The following is a 20,453-nucleotide window of genomic DNA, read 5'->3' as shown; positions in this document are numbered from 1 at the left end:
GTGCAGGGGCGTCAAACAGCAGCTGGCTATGTGGAGATGTTGCAGCGGGCATCCCTCATGACTGAGGGCCCTCGTCTGTGTGGTAATGACTGGGTTTTTCAACAGGACAACACTGCAGTTCACAATTCCCGCCTGACAAAGGACTTCTTCCAGGAGAATAACACCACTCTTTTGGACCATCCTGCATGTTCCCCTGGTCTAAATCCGACTGAGAACATTTGGGGATGGTTGGCAAGGTAAGTTTACAAAAACGGTATCAGTTCCAGACAGTGGATGCCCTTCGTGAAGCCATCTTCAACACTTGGAACAACGTTCCCACTAGCCTCCTGGAAACACTGGCATCAAGCATGCCTAAACAATTGTTTGAAGTGATCAACAAGAATGGTGGAGCTACTCATTACTGAGTCCTTTTTTTGACACTTTGATTTCTGTTTTTTTTTTTTTAGCTATGGTCTTAAACTTTTGATCAGCTGAAAAAATCATGTTTGAGTGTAAATGCAGTTTTCAAAAAATTCCCTGCTCAAAAGTTTTTGTCTCTTGCACCAATTTCTTCTTTTAGCATTGTGAAGCTCTACTTAGAACCTTCTTAAGATCCAATAGAGCAAAATGCAAATTCTTGCAATTTTTTAACTGGTCTTAAGATTTTGATCAGGAGTGTATTGCCTAACCTGATGACTGAACAATCAAAACCACAGCAATGAGTAAGCAAGGGTGCGTCTCAGGATGGTTCACATGTCACAAGAGTCCTGAAGAAACTGGTATCCAAAACTTTAGATCACATTGTAAGAGAGAGATCTGCAATATGGATTTGCTTTACATCAAATACATGGTCGTGAATATATGTACAAGTTTTTACAGGCACCTATCCATATAAATGTTTTCATTGTTGAGTCCTCTAAAAGCTATTTTTCCTCAATTTAAAACATTTTATCTATAAAATGTCAAAGAAAAATGTAATTGTTAACAACCCAAAGAAACATGTTCAAGTGTTCAATTGTCTTGAGCCATCTGAATTTAATCAGTCAAAGGAAAGCATAAAATCTACACATTTCAAAAACTGAAAGGAGCAAACAATGGCATCTGCCTTAGCATACATGGAAGTATGCATCTCTAAAATTAGGCGTTAGAGGAAAATGTATTAAATCCGCCTACATTTGAATTGTCTGGGGCTGTTCACAAGATCACCTTCCCTTTTTCCCCTAAATAAAAGGTGAGCTTCTTCATGTTATTTTACTCTTATTTTATATTTATTTATAACAAAACTTTTATAGGTTTTATGGGAATTAATATAATTCCCTGCAACATATTCTGACTTGTGCAATGGAACTGAAAAGAGATTAGAGAAAATATCAAGCTGCCAAAAGCTGAATAGGTGTTGCCCTCTCTGGCGAGGCTGTACCAGTTACTGTGTGTTCAGGTTGGGACTGGGAAATATCTGTCCATATATAAACACATTCTCTCTCACGCGCACACTTCCAACTTCAAAACCCACCATGAGGAGCAGTTACTTTGTAGTAGGGTGGCTACGTAACATTATGTGAGCGCCTGGCTTTGTTTCCCCTCACTCTGCAGCTCCACCTTTCTCACTGTCCTCTGTGGATCTTTAGAATCAATTTGAATAGAGCAGACCATAAAATCGGTATGTTGTTACCGATACCTGATCTAGCTGTCAGGATCATACAGATATCTGTTCTAAACAACAGATTGGTTCATCCATTATAAGAAAGTAGGAATTAATTTAAATATAAATAAAACTATTGATCAAATAGATATACTTTAGCCCCAACTGCCTACCAGGTTTCATCACGTCCTTGGTCAAGGCTCATTTTTTTCTTTTATAAACCATCATCACTGGCAAGGTGCCTGTTTCATGGATCTGACAGTACTATTCCACGTACAAATGACACCATTTCTACAAGCATACTACGCCTAGTGTCTCCCATTTTCCTCATTTCATCCTGCCACCAAACAGATAAACCAGATGCATCAACTACATACAGAATGTTACAAGAAATGAGGGAAGTGATTAAGAAAGCAACTAAGCAGGGTTGCCTCTATCTTACAGACACTGTCTTTCTCGCTCTCTTTCACTCTCTCTCACACACACACACACACAGATCCCAAGAGAGCTCCTGGGCAGCACAGGGGGGCTGGCCCCATACTAGCTGGCATAGCTGACGAGGCATACCGCACCCCTACAGTACCCTGGGAGAGGGAGTACAAAGGACTCATTGTGTGCGTTTGTGTGTGTGTGTGTGTGTGTGTGTGTGTGTGCGTTTGTGTGTGTGCGTGTGTCCTGCACCCAAGGCCTTGTTATAGTGCTTACAGCATTGTCAGGGTCTTTGACGTCTTTTTGCCTGCCTGCGAGCAAACAATTCTTCCTCTGAGACATTCTGTCAGGTTGTTTAATGACAACAAAAGTATTTAGCTGATGTATTGCAGTAGCTGATATCAGCTACTGCAATACAAGTCCAATAAAGCAGCCAGGGTAGTAATGTGTCCATTAAAAAAGTCTATGTCTACGATAAGCAGAATACTGGGTCATGTTTTTTAGGATAAACAAGAGTCAAGTGCATCTATGCATGCAAATTTTTAAGTCTACTCTTGATCAGTTTCATTTATTTAAAAAAAAAAAAATGCATGCATTTAATATTTTCTATTGAGCTACAGAGAAAAGAGGGTCAGTGGAGGTGACAAGGTGGGTGGGAATGCTGGTAGTGGAGTAAAGAAAACAAGGAAGTGGATAAATCGAAAGGAAAGACCTAACTTTAGTTGGATGTTCAACTGCTAGACTGAGAGGTAGAGTGCTTAAAAACAAAAACAAAAAAAAAAGGGGGGGGGGGGGGGGGGGGGGGGGGCTTTGGCATTAACTTGTAGTAAGTAAGGGTGGCCTTAACATACTGGAAAAAACACAGATGGAAAACCAGTGAAGCATGAATCCTAGTCAGTGTGTATTTACAATCAGTTGGACATCTCAAAAATAAAAAGAAAACTCACTGAACCATTGAGAAGGGGCACGTAACATTTCTGCTTGCTTAGCTGACATCCGGTGCCAGACGTTTATACCACTGCTTCCAAATTGGTGTGTTAAAACACACTATCCTGATTTGAGATTTTATGAACTTTCTGTCAAAGGGAACTTTTGTCCACTGAGCCAGTCTATACACTTGTCAGATGGTGGAAATTTTAGCCTGCTTTAGCTTTAGCCTGATTTGAGATGTCAACGGGCATGGTGCCAAACAAGCTAGAGAGGCACTTAGAAACCAAATGTCCAACTGAGAGACACATGGCCTATTCCAAAAGAGCGCTGGGTCTGAACCAGAGGCAATGAGGAGGCTATGCATGGAAGGTATAGGCTAGCGGGGAGGCCCAAAAATGCCTTTACCTTAGTGAAGAGCTGACTTCACATATGAATAGAGGCTTGAAATTTTGGTTTGCCCTTTGCTGTACCTTAAGGTCAAAATGTTTGAAAACCACAGCTTTAAACAATGCAAATGAATGTGTGACACACAGACACACTTTAGACCAGGTGCACAGAGAGTTTCCTACACACAGCTGTTGGTGAAATGATGAGCAGATTAAAATTAGAGATGCAAAAGAGGTATTTTTGCTGGTTCTCTATTGTGCTAACAGGCTCAATAGTGGCGATTCAAATTGCAATCCTTAAACACGGCAATCTGCTATCCACAAACAAAGCACATGGCTTTACCTCTGACTTGAGTAAATAAATACGTAGACGTCCATGTCTTGTTAAAAACTCCCTGTTGTGCATCAGTCTTTTTTTAAAACATCGGTTCCAACCAGTGAAGCTGCATTCACTTGCACACACACACACACACACACACACACACACACACACACAAATTAAAAAAATAGCAGTGGCAATCAAAATAAATGCAACAAAGTTGTATTGTGATTTCTCACAAAGATCACAAAAAACAATAAGCCATTCTCTGATGAAGAGTTTATCAATGTGGCTAAAATTAAACAAACAGCATGATGTATACTTATATTTGAATCCTAATTTCAATTTGACATCACGCGGGCCGTACAATGCCCAGGTCAGCTCTGCAAGTCCACTTAATGAAACCTTTTACAACTTTTATTTTGAGATAGATCTTGGTCAGCCTTTTTGTTATACTGTCTCGAGCTGAACTGAACAGTCAGTGAGTTTTGGCTTTTATGGAGGGGTGACAGCACATAAAGAATTTGATTAATCACCCAGCCCTAATGTGAAGTCAGCTGCGAAGTTTAAGCTTCTTAATATGACATATGAGCTTATTATTGGTTTGATTATCACTGTGAGGACTGTTTGCACGTGTGGGATAAATTCCAAGTACTGGTACTGTCAACTGCCACAGCTGCGTGTACTGGCTGTGGGTAAAAACATCTGATGCTGATGTAACACAAATCAGTTAAACTGCAGTTCTTTTTTGCTTTCTATTTCCATTTAGGAGCTAAACTGGGGCCCATAATGACAGTTCCACTGTGATTTATTTTATTTTATTTATTTTACAAAAAACAGAACTAGACATATGTGCAGTTTTATGAAACTGACTGTAGGTGCCAGACGCCGTGTCTAATGAGATAAAAGCATTGTGTTTCGTTCTGCACACCAGTGGCAGAATTTACAGTCAGGCAGGTCCATTTGGTGTAACTGAAGGAGGCGTTTCAATGGTTCGTGGAGGAAATATGAACCTGTTCATCATTATGGCAGCACGGACCGGCTGAGAGCAGGGAGAGTGTATTTTTAATTGACTTCTTTCATTTGCATGCATTTTACTTGCCTTGTCTTGATTTATTTGGAGCCGCTTGCTGTGTTCAGGCTTGACTGCCGTTTAAAAGTACAGCTGAAATGTGTAAAATTTTGACGACGTAAAATTGTCCAGTCACTAAAGATTCAAAGAATATATATTCATGTTTCTGACACATATTTAGTCATGAACTTAAACTCATTTTTACTGAACTATGATGGACCATGAGACACCCGAAAAAAATCTTGAATTGTGTAACTAAGTATCAATGACAGCAAGAAGCAGCAACAGTGGTGTGCTTTTTCTCAGAGAAACTGAATGAATGCTGTCTGAAACACAAACATCTGGAGGCTGGAACGGTGTTTCCCTGAAAGCCAAATGCTGTACTTCACTTTAAATGTTCACACTGTTCCTATAAAATAAAAGTTCAGTTCCCTGTGCTGCCTAGCTGGCAGCATAGGAGAAACAGTTCAAACAGCACAGAACAACAAAGGAAAACAACAGCCTCTCCAAAACTATCAAGGCTCCCCGAAGTGGCAGGAAGCAAGTTTTCTTTAAGTTCTTTTAACCAAACATTGTGCCACTGTGTAGCTTACATTTCCCAGCAGGGTTCTGCTCTAAGGCAGGGAAATTCACTTTCATCTGGATCTTCTAAATTAGAACTGAAATTAAAATTGATAAACTGCATTAACACACACACACACACACACACACACACACACACACACACACACACACACACACACACACACACACACACACACACACACACACACAGACACACCTCTGCTTCTGGCAAATCACTGAACATTCTAACATTTTAATTGTGCTGCCTTAACCCTAAAAATAGACTTTTGTTTTCTCCCAAGTATTTTTAGATCAATATTAGTCAGGGTTTTTCATACACAGAAAATCTGGTATCCCCCAAAGAGGCTTTAGTCAGAGTCAAAGGAAAATTACCAGCACTGTAATAAAATTATTTTTAACTACTATTGTTCATAGGGGAGTCATTTACTCAAACGTAGCAAACATTTTGTGTTCCACATGATTAAATAAGAGGACTAGATTTCTGTCAAAGAAAGTAACACAGACTCAGTGCCTTAATTACATGCAGAAAGTCCCTGTTATACCAAATCTTTACTAACCTATTTGATGACTACACTGACAAAAACTGCATAACTTTGTAGTGACCAACCCACCACTGAGACACAGCTTGTTATGAGGTTATCAGAAAGGCGTCCGGTTCCAGCAGGCACCTCAGTGTCTGTCAACAGGTACTGCTCTATATTAGCCAGGCTTTAATGCAGTGAAGTGCAGGACCACTGACACACCACAGAGGATAGACGTCTATGACATCTAATTAAAACAGAAGGTGATATGAAGCAGATACTAAGGAAAAGAATGCAGGGACTAAAATGTTGGTCGACTTCATCTGTGCTTGGGCTTTCAACAAATATTTAAAAAAAAAAAAAAAAAAAACCTGAAAAAAATGAACAGACATTTGACTGAAAAATAACTATCAGCAGATCTGTGTCACGAGTCCCACAGAAAGCTAAGCTGGATTTCCAGAAAAGCCGTCAGGGTTAATGAACCACCATCAGCTACAGTTGTGGTCAGAAGTTTAGATACACTCTTCATTGTCACAAATGTCTAATGTTAATCATTTCTTAATAACTGCAGGTGCTCTGTAGTCTAAATTTACTTGAAACTGTCTTATTTTCCTTTTTACTTTTAAAGCTATTGTGATGCTATATATTTTAATCATTATCAAAGACACAGATACGATTAAAAGTGGCCGGTATAACTTTACAGACCTTGTTTCAAAGTACACCTGAAGATGCTATTAATAGATTTCCTCCACTTCACAACTAGCCTGTTTGGACAGTAAGTTAAGAGAAATAGATCAATTTTATTTTAATTCTATAATTTCATGCACAAAATCATGGCGTTACTGTAATGAGAACGCAAATCAGCAATAAGTAGACATAGGTGGTAAAATATTTTAATTATTTAATGCTTTAAGTTAAATTATAGGACACTGTATAATACTAGAGAGACACTATCAACCGGAACCAAATTCCTTGTGTGTGTAAACATACTTGGCCAAAATAAACCTGATTCTGATTCTGACAGTTTAATTTATGCCTAACAAGTTATGTTATCTTCATCATGGACCAAAATTTATAATAATTTTTGAACCGAAGCGAATGGAAGTCAGCTGAACAATGGAAGGTCAATGGCGCTAAGTGAGAATTACTGGTGAAAAACTACTTGCGATGTTAACGTAACGGCAAACGAAATTTAAATGAGTAAGAAGCGCACTGAGTAATGCTGTTAACAAGTGTGTTTTTGCTACTGCCCTATCACTTAGAGAGAGCTGGATGATAAGGTGGGAGTGTTTGCAGAAGCTACCTACAAGCATGTCTTGGGGAGGGGAAAAACAAAAAGAAATTCTGAATCCCAACCTAAAGCCAAGAGTCCTGCTGGAATGCATTTTTAGAAGTTCTTCAGGTACACGTCAAATATCTCCGAGTTTCTAGAGGTGTGAATGCAAGAGCAGGCTAGAGTAATAACATTCCTGCAATCATTAATTCCCAAGTATAAACAAGAGGGCAAGAGAGCGCGTCCAAGCAGATAAAATTCCACTAAGAGACTGAATAAGAATACAATGCAACTCTCTCTCCCCATGTGCACAATACTCAGCTGATAGGAGGGATTACATGTTAAGGATTTGGCAAGTCAGGCTGAGGACAGGCTCAAATATGTGACATCACCTGTGAGATATGCTCAATAAAAACACATTTCTGGTCACAAATGAGAGATTCCTGTACCGAGTTCTGTAATGCTGGTTGGCAGCAGGCAATTTGAGTTTTTATATCAGGCAGCAATAGTGAGGAGAATGTTTTCCTGAGTTTTCCTTGGAATTCATGCAAGACAGATTTCAAGATAAGCTGCTGACCTCACTGGAGTGGCTCATGGAAAGATGAACATGAAGCGACAGGAAAATAATAATTGCATAAGGGGAAAATTGTTCTAAAACTGTAATCACTATAGCATTGTACAACAAGCTTGCATTTACTCTCCCCCCAACAGTAGCTTGTGTATAAGTCAATAAAGAGAAACAAATAACAGCAAGAAAGAAGGGGGGTAAAAAGGAGAGAAAAGAGGAGTAGGAGATGGAAGGAGTGAAGTGGTGACTTGGTGATGAGACCAGTATATCGTGTGATTGTGTTCTCCAGAGAGGATCACGGAATTACAGGTGATCAGGAGCACACACACACACACACACACACACACACACACACACACACACACACACACACACACACACACACACACACACACACACACACACTTCACAGGATTAACAGGACTGCTCTACTGACCCAGGCACACTATGGTCACTGGTACACCGCTTTCACTTTCCAACTCTCATAACTACATAGAAACACTGCTGGTTATACCAAGCATCTATTTAAAGGCAATTAGTCACAAAGCATGATTCACACGGAGCATTTTGCCTACTATTAACCACAGAACAGGATGTCAATTTTAAGGATGAGCAAACATGAAGACATGTCCAAAAAAAATTACACCATTCACATGCCAGCTGAAAAACAGTGAGTAATTTGTATCTTTGTAACACACTACTCAGCCTTGCTATGTAGATCTTTATAGTGCAAATATTAATCTATCAACTGACTGGCCTATCACATATAGCATATCTGCTGTCTACAATAGTGTACTACAACATAGCGACCAGTGTTGTTAGTTGAGGACAGATATAGTTTGGTGTCTACCTTAAAGATATATCTGTAAAGAGGTGTTCTAACAATGTTTTTTTTATGAGTTATTAATCCCAAGAGTTCAAAGTTTTGTGAATTTCTATATACCTTGAAAAGTGAAGCTCGGTTATTTCACTTAACAGCAATAATAAAAACATTGTTTTTGACACACATTTTCTTACATTTTTACTCAAACAATTGCCAGTTTTGTTGCTTAAATTTGCCTTTTGTCTCTTTGTAAATTTGTCACAAATTGCCATTTTTTTCTCAAGAATCTGCCTGTTTTTTGTTCTTGTAAATGTGACATTTTTTATTCGGGAAAATTTTCTCATCAATTTGCCAGTTTCTTCCTTACAGACATCCACGTTTCTTCACAGATTTGCCCATTTTCCCCATTTGATTTTCCTGTTTTTTCCTCATAAATGCCAATATTAGTTTTTTCCCTAAAGAATAACATAGAAAAAGATGCTATAAATGGTGTTATAATATAGTTTTCCCAGCAGAGCAGCTCTGAGTCTACTTTTTACAATATGTTCAACATTGTACAGAGCACATTTAGCAGAGTAGCATTACAGCAGAGAATATGGGTGTTTGGAGTCAAGCAGCGTCTTCATAGTAAGCTTCTAACTAGCTTTTGAAACACATTACTAGACATTAAGTAAACAAATCCTCCCATAAGCTCTCCTTTATGTAAATACTGATGTTGGTGCCCACCAAAGAGGTTTTTGTGGGGTTTCATTTACTGAAAATTGCCAGAAATAACAAGAAAACACATAAATAAATCAAGAAAATAAAGTTAAAAAATATAAAAGAGACTCTCTGCCTGAACTAGTCAACCAAGAGCCCATTTTGAGCCAAAGGAAAGCCTGCAATGTGTTACCAAAACCCAGTATCTACAGTTTCTATTGGTTTCAAATAAGAGTGAGTGCAGAAAGAGCCTTATTCTATTAGGGATACACCGATATATCAGCTGAAAATCTATATTAGCTAAAATAGGCTTTTATGACTGCTCCTCAATAAATACAATGGAAAGAAATTCAAAACTGCTTACCGGCAAGTCAACACTGACATCTGTCCCATCCAGCAGGGATACACGGCAGGTGATGATAGACGTTGCATCTCCAGCAGCAGGGATATGCGTTGTGGCCCGCTGGGCTTCTCGTAGCCGGGTTTTCTCTGCATGTTTCCGGATGGAGCGTCGCCCCAGCGTCCTGCGCAAGAAACTCAACATGATGGGGAGAGAAGAAGGGTACAGTACCGCACCTGTAACCAAAGAGCATAAAGATTAAAACAAAGAGAATAAATTAAAGTAGAAATGTCTCAGTATTATATGCAGTTGGTTTGCAGACAAGTGTACAGTGGTCAGGAATTGGTAAGTCTGAGGCCACTGTCCTGAGCTGGAAAACGGTGGAGTGACCACTGTAGTTTGGAAATGCGTTACTGCTTCAAATAGAGGAGTTCAAGTATCTCAGGGCTTTGTACACATGGGAAAAAATTTAAGTGGAAGACTGTCAGACACCCTGGCACACAATCTAAAGTAAGCTGCACCTGTCTGTTATGTAAAAGACAGCTGAGAAAGGAAGGCAAAGCTGTCAAGTTACATCTCAAACTACGTTCCTACCCTCACCTATGGCCACAAGTGGTGGGTAGTGACTGAAAAAAATGAGATGATGGATATAAGAAGCGGAAATGAGCTTCCTATGAAGGACATCTGGGCTCTCCTTGAATGAGGAGTTCTGTCATTACAAAGTTGGGAGGAGCTCAAGGTACAATGACTGCTCCTCCACACTGAATGGAGCCAGTTGAGGTGGTTCAGACATCTGACTAGGATGCCTCCTGGGTTAACTGTTTTTGACCAGCTGAAAGGAAAACCCAGGAAAATCTCTCCACTGGACGGGTAAATACTCAGTATCCTCCCATAAGGGCTGGGGAACATGTCTTAGGATTTCTGCTTAGATGGCTGTACCTTACCTACAACCCAGACTAAGATAAATGGCAAAGGATGGATGGACGGATGGATGGAAGGCAAAACTTTATACCACTGGAACACAGGTGTGTATGGGTCAGCTGTACAGGTGATTTATGCTGTCATAAATCTACAGCTGATCTGAGTTTGTATGAAGTTATGCTGCTCATGAAGCTAAAATAATGCAGAAGTGATAAGGTGGTACTGTAATTAATTGTAATTCTCAGTTAACTCTGATCAACAGTGAGTTTTTTCCCCATCTAAAGATATTATAAGGACTGCTGCATGGATTCTGTGGATAAGACGGCTTTTATATAAATGAAAATACATATACGCAATGTTATTTGACATACAGAAGGTAAAGTAACATTAAGGACGACACAACACAGTTAAAGTAAACTAATCTGAAATGCCAGCTGACGGTAATCGACCACAAATGTATGTTTATTTATTTATATATTTTCCCTGTGTCTTCAGGTCAGCCGGTAATCTAAAACTCCTCAAAAAGTCCAAGACATACTTAAAATTATTTAAGAAATCTGTTTACCAACATGAATTAAACAAATTAGCCCTAGCTGCATCGATAACCTTACCCGGTTAAGGCCCGAAGTACCTGGTGTAAGCAAAGGCAACAGGTGTGCGCTCGTTATACCATACGGCATAACCCTTACCCACGAACGCGTCAAATAATTACGACTCCGATCAGGCAAGCGTGCCCCGCACAACAAAACAAACACCGCATTTAGCTCCAGGAGCAGGAGCCAACGTACACTTGCTCCAATAGCCACTTGTGGATCCGAGAACGTCTGAATGATGGGCTACTTACAAAAACCTCCTCGTAGGAATTCACGATGAAAGCACCCCCGCCTGCATAATAGAAGACTAAACCAAAGCCTCGTACATTTCCATAGTTTGTAACTTCTTTTCTTTTTAGTTTCTTCTTTTTCTTGTTTATTCCGCTTCGGTGCCCCTGCGGGATAATTTTCTCTCCCAGGTCCCGACAAAAAGTAGGAGGCAAGCTCTCCTCAGGAAATGACGTCAGGATAAATCCCGAAGAAAGGGGCTCATTAGCATTTTTAAAGCGACACGCCTTTTTAAAAAAACAAATTTTCTACTCAAAAACTAAATAAGTGGGAATTCAGCACTTAAGCCCTAATTTAGGTAACTTAGCAATTTATATTTATTTTATTTTGAGTTTCTGTGTAGTTTAATTGAGACCAGAGAAATGGGCTGCAAAGCTGGTACATATCAAGTCAAATATAAAAACGTTTTACGTGAAACGGCTTGCATGCTTTTTTTTTTTTGCTTTTTTTTTTTTAAAGCTACAGTGCCAAAGGATTTATAGGATTTACCCCCTCATTCATTTTCTGAATTTCAATCATAGCCACTCTATTTGAGAACACCACCCCCTGCTGGTTGCTTTAAGGAACAATCGTTCATTTAAGGCAGTAGTTCCCAACTTGGTGTCACCAAACATTATTACTATATCTGCCCAAAAAGTAATGGATGTCATTTTGTCATATTAGTACACATTAAATAGCCTGATTGATAGAGTGAATGAAGCTGCTCACTTTGTAGTGTGGAGAAATCCACCTACCCCCCCCCCCCCCCCCCCAAAAAAAAAACCAGGAGAAATTGCAATGAAAGCTACTTATCTAATGGCCCAAACGAGTCTTTAAAACTGCTAAGGTGCAAAGCAAGTTAAAGGGGCACTTAGAACGCAAACATGTCTTCTGAGAGAAACTGAAGCCTTTTCTTTCTGCAGATATTAATACAGCTATGTCTTACTTTTATTCTGTGAAAAGCACTGACATCCCCACAGTAGCAGGTGTAGCTTGTACACTGGCAGATGTACTGTCCGTGTCAAAAAGCATGGAAAATGCTAAAATAACAGCTTAACCTGACATCACACCATATTCATTTCCATGTTAGTGTTATTAAGAATATTTCATTTCACTAAAAAGATTTGGCCAGTTTTCAGATTTTTCCCTCTGGTGCACATTAATGTTCAAAATTATACAACTTTAAAGCTTTGCCAACAATCACTCATCAAATCTGATCACCTACAGGTTCTACTATAACCATTTTTTACTGGGTAAAGATCACTAAAATCTACTTAATGGCAGATGCACTGTGTGTCCCTTTGCTCCCTTTGAAATTGTTCATATGCACTGATGAGCAGTGCTAGTAATTGTATTCTCATGCAGTATGCTTACCATATGCTTACCATATTTAAGATTAATCTGTAACCCAGATAAATTGAAATCTGGTATAGCTTCTTTACTTTTAAATATAAGTAGTGGTATACCCCCCAGAAACGGATTTGTGGCAGCAAGAGTGAAACAGGAGGTTTAAAAGACCTGTAGTGAGATCTGCTATGATGCAGGTGAAATGAGTATACCAAAAGGCTGAGATGGTTTGGACATTTTGCAGAGGAGGGACAGTGGCTATGCTGGGAAAAGGACACTGAAGATGGAGAAGATGGAGCTGCCAGGCAGGAGGAAATGAGGAAGACTACAGAGAAGACTCATGGGTGAAGTGAAGAGGGACATACAGAGGGCTGGTGTGATGGAGGAGAGATAGGGTGAGACGGAGGCAGATGACACGCTGTGAAGCAGCCATGAGGAGGAGGTAGTATAGCCCAAAGAGTATGTCTATATTTAATACTACTGTATGTGTACTCAGCCCTCGTCACTGCAAAGATTATGATAGGTTACAACATCATTTTCTCCATTTAGAGATCTTAATGTATCAAAATTGCTCATTAAATGCCATGACAACTCTTTAAGACTGCTTTCTTATTTTTTAAAATCCAAAAACAGTTACAGTTTAAGCACTTTGGCTTCCTTGTGTGACTAATGGCTTCACTCTACAGTTAAATACCACTTAATATTCTAATTGAAATCTTCGGCATCATCTTTTGCATCCGTTTGCTCTAACGTTGCCCAACCTCACTTTTACAGTGTGGAAAAGCAAGGTGATCTGAAGCCACGTGTCCATGCTTTGACAGACAAGCTTTAATTGTTCATAATCAAGCTTATAGACATGTCCAAAGCACTGTAAAACCAAGATACCAGAAAGGAACAAGCAACTGAGGACAAAGGATTTTTATGACACAGGTAGAAGTTAACCAAGGGCATAATACGGTAAAACATTTCTCATTATTTTGTGGTTCATTATATATAACACTCGCTGTTATAGATTACCTTTCAAATAAAAACAAAACAAAAAAAAAAATTGGAAAGAGCACTCTTGAAATACACACATTTGTGTCACATTTGAATCATCCAAATAAGAAAAAAATAAAAATAAAAACAAAATATTTCTGCTCACAAATGATTTTCCCTTTTATTTTAAAGATTTTTTTCATATACAACATTGTATTTACATGGTCTAGTATTATTTACACAAAATTAACAAGTGGCACTGTGTAGTTAGGAGTTCTTTTCTTTTTCTTGATCCCTACAGGTGTCTTATTTTCAAACAAAATAAAAATGATAAATTAAAAAAAGAAAAAGAACATTTGAACAATGCTTTATGTCTTATCCCACCCCCACCCCACCCCCCCAAAAAAGTACAACTTCCTGCCACTCAGCCTTCTACAAAGTGCTGTCTCCTACCCCAACTAGATCTGTTATCTTTATAAAAATACAGCTAACCTGAGCCCTCCCCACATCCGGTCCCTTCTAAACTACTTTTGATCAGTACCCTTAAACACACAGACAGTACCAATTATGTCAACAGCAAAACACTTTGAGCACAGACAGCTCGTTGCTCTGGCCAGCCCCGAATTATCAATCATTAACTTTTCACGGCACGCTTTCTTATCTTATCATTCTTTTCCTCATAATTGTTAATTCACTCAGATTTGGCGGCACTTTAATTTGTGCTGCCAAAAACAAAAGCTTTTGTTCGTCTGATTGCAAAGCCTGTAGATGTGGGCCCGCGGTGTATTTGTCAATAAAAGCAAAAAAATGTTTATAAAAAAAAAAAAAAAAAAAGTCATCCCATAACTAGCCTCAATTTGTCCTTCTGTGGAAAACAAGCTGTTTGATACTGTGCTACTGTACCCACGGTATTCTGCTCGGATGTGTCACTCGCCTCGAGGCCATGCAGAGAGAGTGGGATCCATGTATAATGATCCAAAAGAGAGGCAGCTGGGGAAAAACAATGAGAAGAATGAACTGTGGATGTTGCGTGGGCTCTGCAGAAATGACTGAAGTATGTTAGGCCGATTTTGGGAGAGGGATGCTACACAGGAGAGATTAAGGAGGAGGGAGGAAAGAAAACTAAAGAGTGAAGAGGAAAGCAGTTTCTAGGCTCTTCTTAATCCCACCTCTACATGTGGCCAAGAATGATTCAGCTGTTTGAAAGGGAGGAATGAGCACAGTGTGAATTGTTTCACAGGCAAAGATTCAGCTTTTTTTTTTTTTTTTTTTTTTTAAGAACGACACTTCAAGAAGGCTGTTTCTATTTTTTTTCCCCCCAAAAAAAACTTGAGATCAGTTTCGAACAGGTTTGTGGCTTTGTGACACAAACTTTCATTCCAGTTTACAGACAAGCAGGCTTAGACCAGACAGCTAACAAAGTACATGTTAGAAATGGGTGAGGAAGAGAGGAAGAGGTAACAGAGAGAAAATAAAATAAACACACACACACAGCAGTATTTGTTTTCAGCAGAATCCACCGAAGGAGCCGATGACAGCAGTCGATATGAAAAATCCCTCAAATTATCAGGAGCTCACACCCTACACCACACTCAAGCACAACAGCATAACTAGTTTGGTTAAGTTTGGTTTAAAAAAGAGGGGCTTAATTAGCAACTTGGGTTTTGCGAATTGAAAATACAAAGTCATTTAGTTTCAATCGTCTCCACTTAAAAAAAAAAAGAAAAAAGTGCCTTACAATGATGAAATACTACTGGTGAAAAGCAATAAAAAAAATTTTAAAAAAAAAAAGGAAAATATTGACTGAATGTTGTACTTGTGCTGCTTCTTCGAACTGTCCACTATCTCCTGGCAGACGCGCAGATATAGGTTCAACTCCGAAGCACTGGCTGCTTTTTAAACCTTTCAACTTTTTCCTTGTTTGATGGCAAGTCACAGGAATTAAATAGTAACAATATTTCCACCTTGACTTTAAGCATGCACCCGGGTTTGCTCCAGTTTGGGTTGACTCACAAAAAAAAAAAAAAAAAAAAGTGTGGAGATCAATGGAGGAAGCGATTAAAGTTCACTCACACTAAAGTTGAGATTAGTTGACGGTTATTCTGCGAACGCTCGGGGGGGGGCAAACAAATACTGATTGCACAAAACTTCTAGCAGCTTTCACCCACTTCAACCCTAATGAAAGGTGCAGGTGTATGATGACCCACTCCTTCCCATCTCAAAGACCCGTGCAAAGAAAGCAAGAAATATTTGAGTTGCATAAAGAGGGCCAGTATTTGTCAGCCTGAGGGGTATACTACGAATTAAGTTCAACATAGCCAGGCTTTCTTTGCGTTAGCTGGCTTGGCAAAACCTAAAACCTCAGTCAGAGATTAAGGGTATCACAGGGGCGGTTACGAGCTTGTTCTGTTAACTCAGGCTTCAGGCTCACATAAAAGGGGGCGTCTGGCTCTGTTAACTCAAGAGAATATATTTATTTTTACCATTTTGTGCGTTCTCCACACAGCTGCAAATATGAGCTCTGAAACTTGCATTTAAACGTCAGAGGATACTCTGTGGGTTCATTTCTGACTCTGAGCCACAGCCTATTACAGGAGACGTGGAAATCACTTTATTTTGTTTGTGTTAATCAGATCTAATTCAGCATCACCAACCGCTTTCATGCAAATTCCCTTGATAATGCATTCGTGTTTGCGTTGCTGCAACTTTCCATCTGGGCTTCATTTCGTGATGTTAGGCTCTCCAGGTTGCATATATGAAACATATTCCTTCAGCAGAGAAAATAAAAGAATCAGAGAAAATAACCTGCTCCTTATCTTGGTAAAAAGAAAACCATCTTGGTTATATTGGACACTCCTGACTTTAGGCTCAACATACCTCGCTAGTACACCCCTGTGTTCAGAGGGAAGCCACAGCTCCATTAAAAGGCCGTTTGCAGTCAGTATCCAGCTCAAGGACACTTCAGCAGGGAACTGACTGAATGAATCTGAAGGCAGACATGAACTAACCTCAGCTTTTAGACTTTTGTACTCGTAACATTGCCTATTTTTTTAAATTTTGTGTTGTGTTATTCAAAGCGATGACACCTTTTGGCAAATGGCAGGATCAACGCAGGAGCCTGAAAGTGGGCAAAAGCGGACGATAGCTCCCAAGTACGCTCTGGCCACGAGGATTAAAACCCAGTTATGTTCAACCGGACCAAACGATGTCCACTCGTGTGTCTGCGGGCTCAAAAACACAGCACAAAGCAGGACAAAGTATCCAGCTCGCCGCAGCGTTGAACAAGAGGTGAGAGCGCTTTCATCCGTCCGTCTGTCAGTCTACGCTGTCAGAAACACACAAGAAAGCTCAAAACAGGTACAATAAATGCAATCACTGTTGTCTCCCCCATCTATCCACCCCCACAAAAAGCAAAAGAATTAGAGAAGTAGTTAGAAGAAGAGGAATCACACTACTTTACTACCTAAGGTTTAATCAGGAAAGCATGAAGCTTTAGACTCATACAAACAAAACATACAGCTTTTTTTTTTGTTCAGTGGACAGGGTTTGACAAACTAAAACACAATAAATACTCTTTCTGAGGAACAAAAGATATGGTATATCTCTTTATCAGCTAAAAGGACACTAAAAAAAAGGCAGGTCCGTCTGGCAGACTCGCTCAGAGGGGGATAGGGCAACCCTTAGGGTTTTTTTAAAAAATGGAAAAAAAGACTTTAAAAATAAAAATTAAAAAAAAAAAGAGGGGAAGTTGCACTTTCCATCCACAGTGGCAGCCGTTCCCCTTCGTACTTATGGCACTACAGCAATTCCCCATCCACATTTTATTGTTCATTCTTTGTGTACTTTTTTCTTTACCCTGAACATACAACATCCCCTAAAGGTACCTATTTAACACAGCTGTATTTCTTTTTTTTTTTTTTCTTGATTCAATCATGTCCAAAGGTTTTCATGTTTGTTTTTTCATTTGTCAGCATAAAGTGCAACAGTGCTTTTGTTCTCTCGTCCGGCCCACTTGGCCTCCTCCTGGTAACACCCCCCCCCCCCCCTCCCTCCTGAGGTCACACGTCACGGGTTATCAGGATCAGGGTTCACGCTGGTCTCGCTCGTCACGCTGGTGGCGCTCGCAACACTTGGCTCCTCCACTTCCTCCTCCTCCTCCTCCTCTTCCTCCCCCTCTTCTGTCACTTCTCCCACATCCAGCACCTCCACTTCATCATCATCTTCTCCATCCAGCTCTTCTTCCAGCATCTCCACCTTGGCTGCCTCCCCTTTCTCCGCTGCTGCCGCCTCTTCTCGCTCCTCTCCTGCTTTCTGCTGCTCTTTCCGCTCCTCCTTCTCATCCGTCACCTTTTCTCTCTGCTGGTAAAGGGCCGTCTTGAGTGGTTTGAACAGGTCTTCCTCGTAGACTTTCAGGATGGCCTCGCACACAAAGCGGTACTGGCTCTGATAATTTAAAACACAGAGAGCGAGAGAATAACTTTTAAAGTTTAAAATGCCTGAAAGCAGCTGGAGAGACAAATAAACGGTGCCGTCTACATACAGGCGTCTGTATCATCATGGCCCTCTGATCTCTCATGGTCTTGACGATTTCTAGAGGATACACCGGCTGACCGCACTCCATTAGACACAGCGCCGTCTCCATTGTGATCAGAACGCCTGTCCGACCAATCCCAGCGCTGGAAAAAGCAACAAAGATTGGAAACATGTGTTCAGTTACAAATCAAGTGCAACACAAACTACGGAGAAAGATAATATAATCTATAATTATAAGTTTTATTTTTTTATTTTGATGTTACCAAATATTATACACTTTTTTTTAACCACTGATTTATTAATTATTTAATCAAAACCCTCCATCCAGTATTCAGAAGCTTCAGAGACAGTACAGATATGTGACAGCGGTTTCAGTATACAATATTTTCTACTAGCTAAATAGAAATTGCAGTCGACTTTTTAATTCTTTCATTTTTCAACAGTGTCTAGTATAAAGACAAGCAATAAAACCTATTACTGCGGGTTCACCATGTCACACAATTCACAGGAATATTTGCCGTACCTGCAGTGTACCACCATCGGCTGGTCCTGTCCAGCCCGTTTGGTCCGTACCAGTGCCACAAAGTCCAAAAAATCAGTGGAGTCATCGGGAACGCCGTGGTCTGGCCAAGCCAGGTACTGAATCTGAGTAATTTCCCTCTGTTGCTCACTCTAAATGAACACACAGAAAATAAAGATCATCATGGATGGCCAGTGCTGGATTTTGGAGCTGAGACAGATTTTTGGTTACTAAAAATATCTGCAAGTACTCTTTATATATATATGTAAGTATATGTACACTGATGAGTTATGACATCAGAATCACTGACGGGTAAAATGAATAACACTGATCATGTCATTATGATGCAGCATTTTTCTAGAAATGCTGTCTTCTATCGTTCATGTGGATAATAACTTGACAGGTACCACCCCAGACCAAGCACCCCCTCACTGCAATGGAACGCCCTCAGAAGCACAGCGCGCCCCGCTACACCGGAAACCCTGTTCACAATCAGCTCAAGGTACACGACAAAGAGCCGGTCACCAAAATCAGATCCACCGTGCGGCACCAAAACAAGCCAGCAGTTCTGATGGCATGAAAGTACCCTATGCAACATCAGGCAGGCGTCATGGCTGAACGCTGCACATACCACATGTTTAAAAGGGAAAATGACATGGGTTATCTTTCCAGTTATATATTTAGCAAACTTTATGAAGCTGTGATGCTGCTCTGCTAGATGTGTTGCAGGCTGCAGACAGTGAGCACTGTAAATAATGATATCAGAGCTGCTCTGCTGGACAAACAATGTGATGATACCATCTCTTAATTACCTCAGGGATATTTTTCTGCATTATGTTTACCGGGATATCTGCAGTTGGCCAATACTAACCTAAGGCTAATACAGTTTATCAGGCTGACTACAAATGACTCTTTATATTTTTATGTAATGCTTTTCAGAAAGAAAATTCAGGGCACTGGAAACAAACTGAGGGTATTCATTCTAACCTCAGTCAAGACCTAAGCTTACAAAGAATTCCTTACTTTCAAATGTCAGAAATACTCGACCCAGAACAGCATTATTGTATTTTATGTGGGAGATCTCCAGGCATGTTTCATTGAGCTCTGCATCCTAGGGGGGAGACAACGCAGAACCCTGTTTGTGCAATTATGGCCTTTATCCATGTTATGAAACAGGTAGAGCGAATAACTAACATCAGTTTTATTCTTTTTACTCCGCTGGACCATTTGTTAATTCACATTTCTGTTTCCCATCTTAGGAAACAGAACAAACTGATTTTACATTGCAAAGAAATTTATATTGCTTCTATTAAATGGTGAATTCATGAGAAAACAAAAGCAAACAAAAAAACTCCAACCGTGATCAAAAAATAGAAATCAGTAGGATTTGAACCCCACAGGATCACCGTGATGACGACTTATACTGACACACACGCACGCACACACAGCCTACAGAAGAAACCAAGCACTGACCACTGTTTCTTATGCGAATCAGACCCACTGCGCTCCTCTTTAATACTTGCCTTGCTGTATCACCATGGTAACACATCTATCTCCATAGCAACAATCACAGGCAGAGGAGAATGCTAATTGGCTGCTCTTATAGCCATATACTTTAAAGGTCACGCAACATGGACTGCACGCAGGGAGGCGATCAGGAAAACACAGGCCGCAGGAAAATTTGATCCTCCTTCATCCTGCCTGACAGCTCCCTTCTGAAAGTTGCAT

General features: G+C 40.0%; 2 protein-coding genes across 7 annotated transcripts in view; both read right to left on the bottom strand.

Annotated features, from left to right (window-relative positions):
• Positions 1-11,510, bottom strand: part of epb41l5 (erythrocyte membrane protein band 4.1 like 5) — a 43,932-nt gene extending 32,422 nt beyond the window's left edge. For all 6 annotated transcript variants that reach the window (XM_030757858.1, XM_030757863.1, XM_030757860.1 and 3 more), the window contains exons 1-2: positions 11,332-11,510; positions 9,591-9,802 (exon numbers count right to left, since the gene is read on the bottom strand). In XM_030757858.1, coding sequence (XP_030613718.1) covers positions 9,591-9,770 — 180 coding nt within the window. In that variant the 5' untranslated portion in view covers positions 9,771-9,802; positions 11,332-11,510. The remainder of the gene's footprint in view (positions 1-9,590; positions 9,803-11,331) is intronic.
• Positions 11,511-17,727: 6,217 nt separating this feature from the next.
• The window catches only part of ptpn4a (protein tyrosine phosphatase non-receptor type 4a), a 73,393-nt gene continuing 70,667 nt past the window's right edge, over positions 17,728-20,453 (bottom strand). The window contains exons 25-27 of the mRNA XM_030757814.1: positions 18,729-18,877; positions 18,213-18,348; positions 17,728-18,115 (exon numbers count right to left, since the gene is read on the bottom strand). Of these exons, the coding sequence (XP_030613674.1) occupies positions 17,738-18,115; positions 18,213-18,348; positions 18,729-18,877 (663 nt within the window). The 3' untranslated portion in view covers positions 17,728-17,737. The remainder of the gene's footprint in view (positions 18,116-18,212; positions 18,349-18,728; positions 18,878-20,453) is intronic.

This window comes from Archocentrus centrarchus, chromosome 21, assembly GCF_007364275.1.
Source record: "Archocentrus centrarchus isolate MPI-CPG fArcCen1 chromosome 21, fArcCen1, whole genome shotgun sequence".
NCBI classification, from domain to species: domain Eukaryota; kingdom Metazoa; phylum Chordata; class Actinopteri; order Cichliformes; family Cichlidae; genus Archocentrus; species Archocentrus centrarchus.
This window is presented reverse-complemented; position numbering and strand designations above follow the sequence as displayed.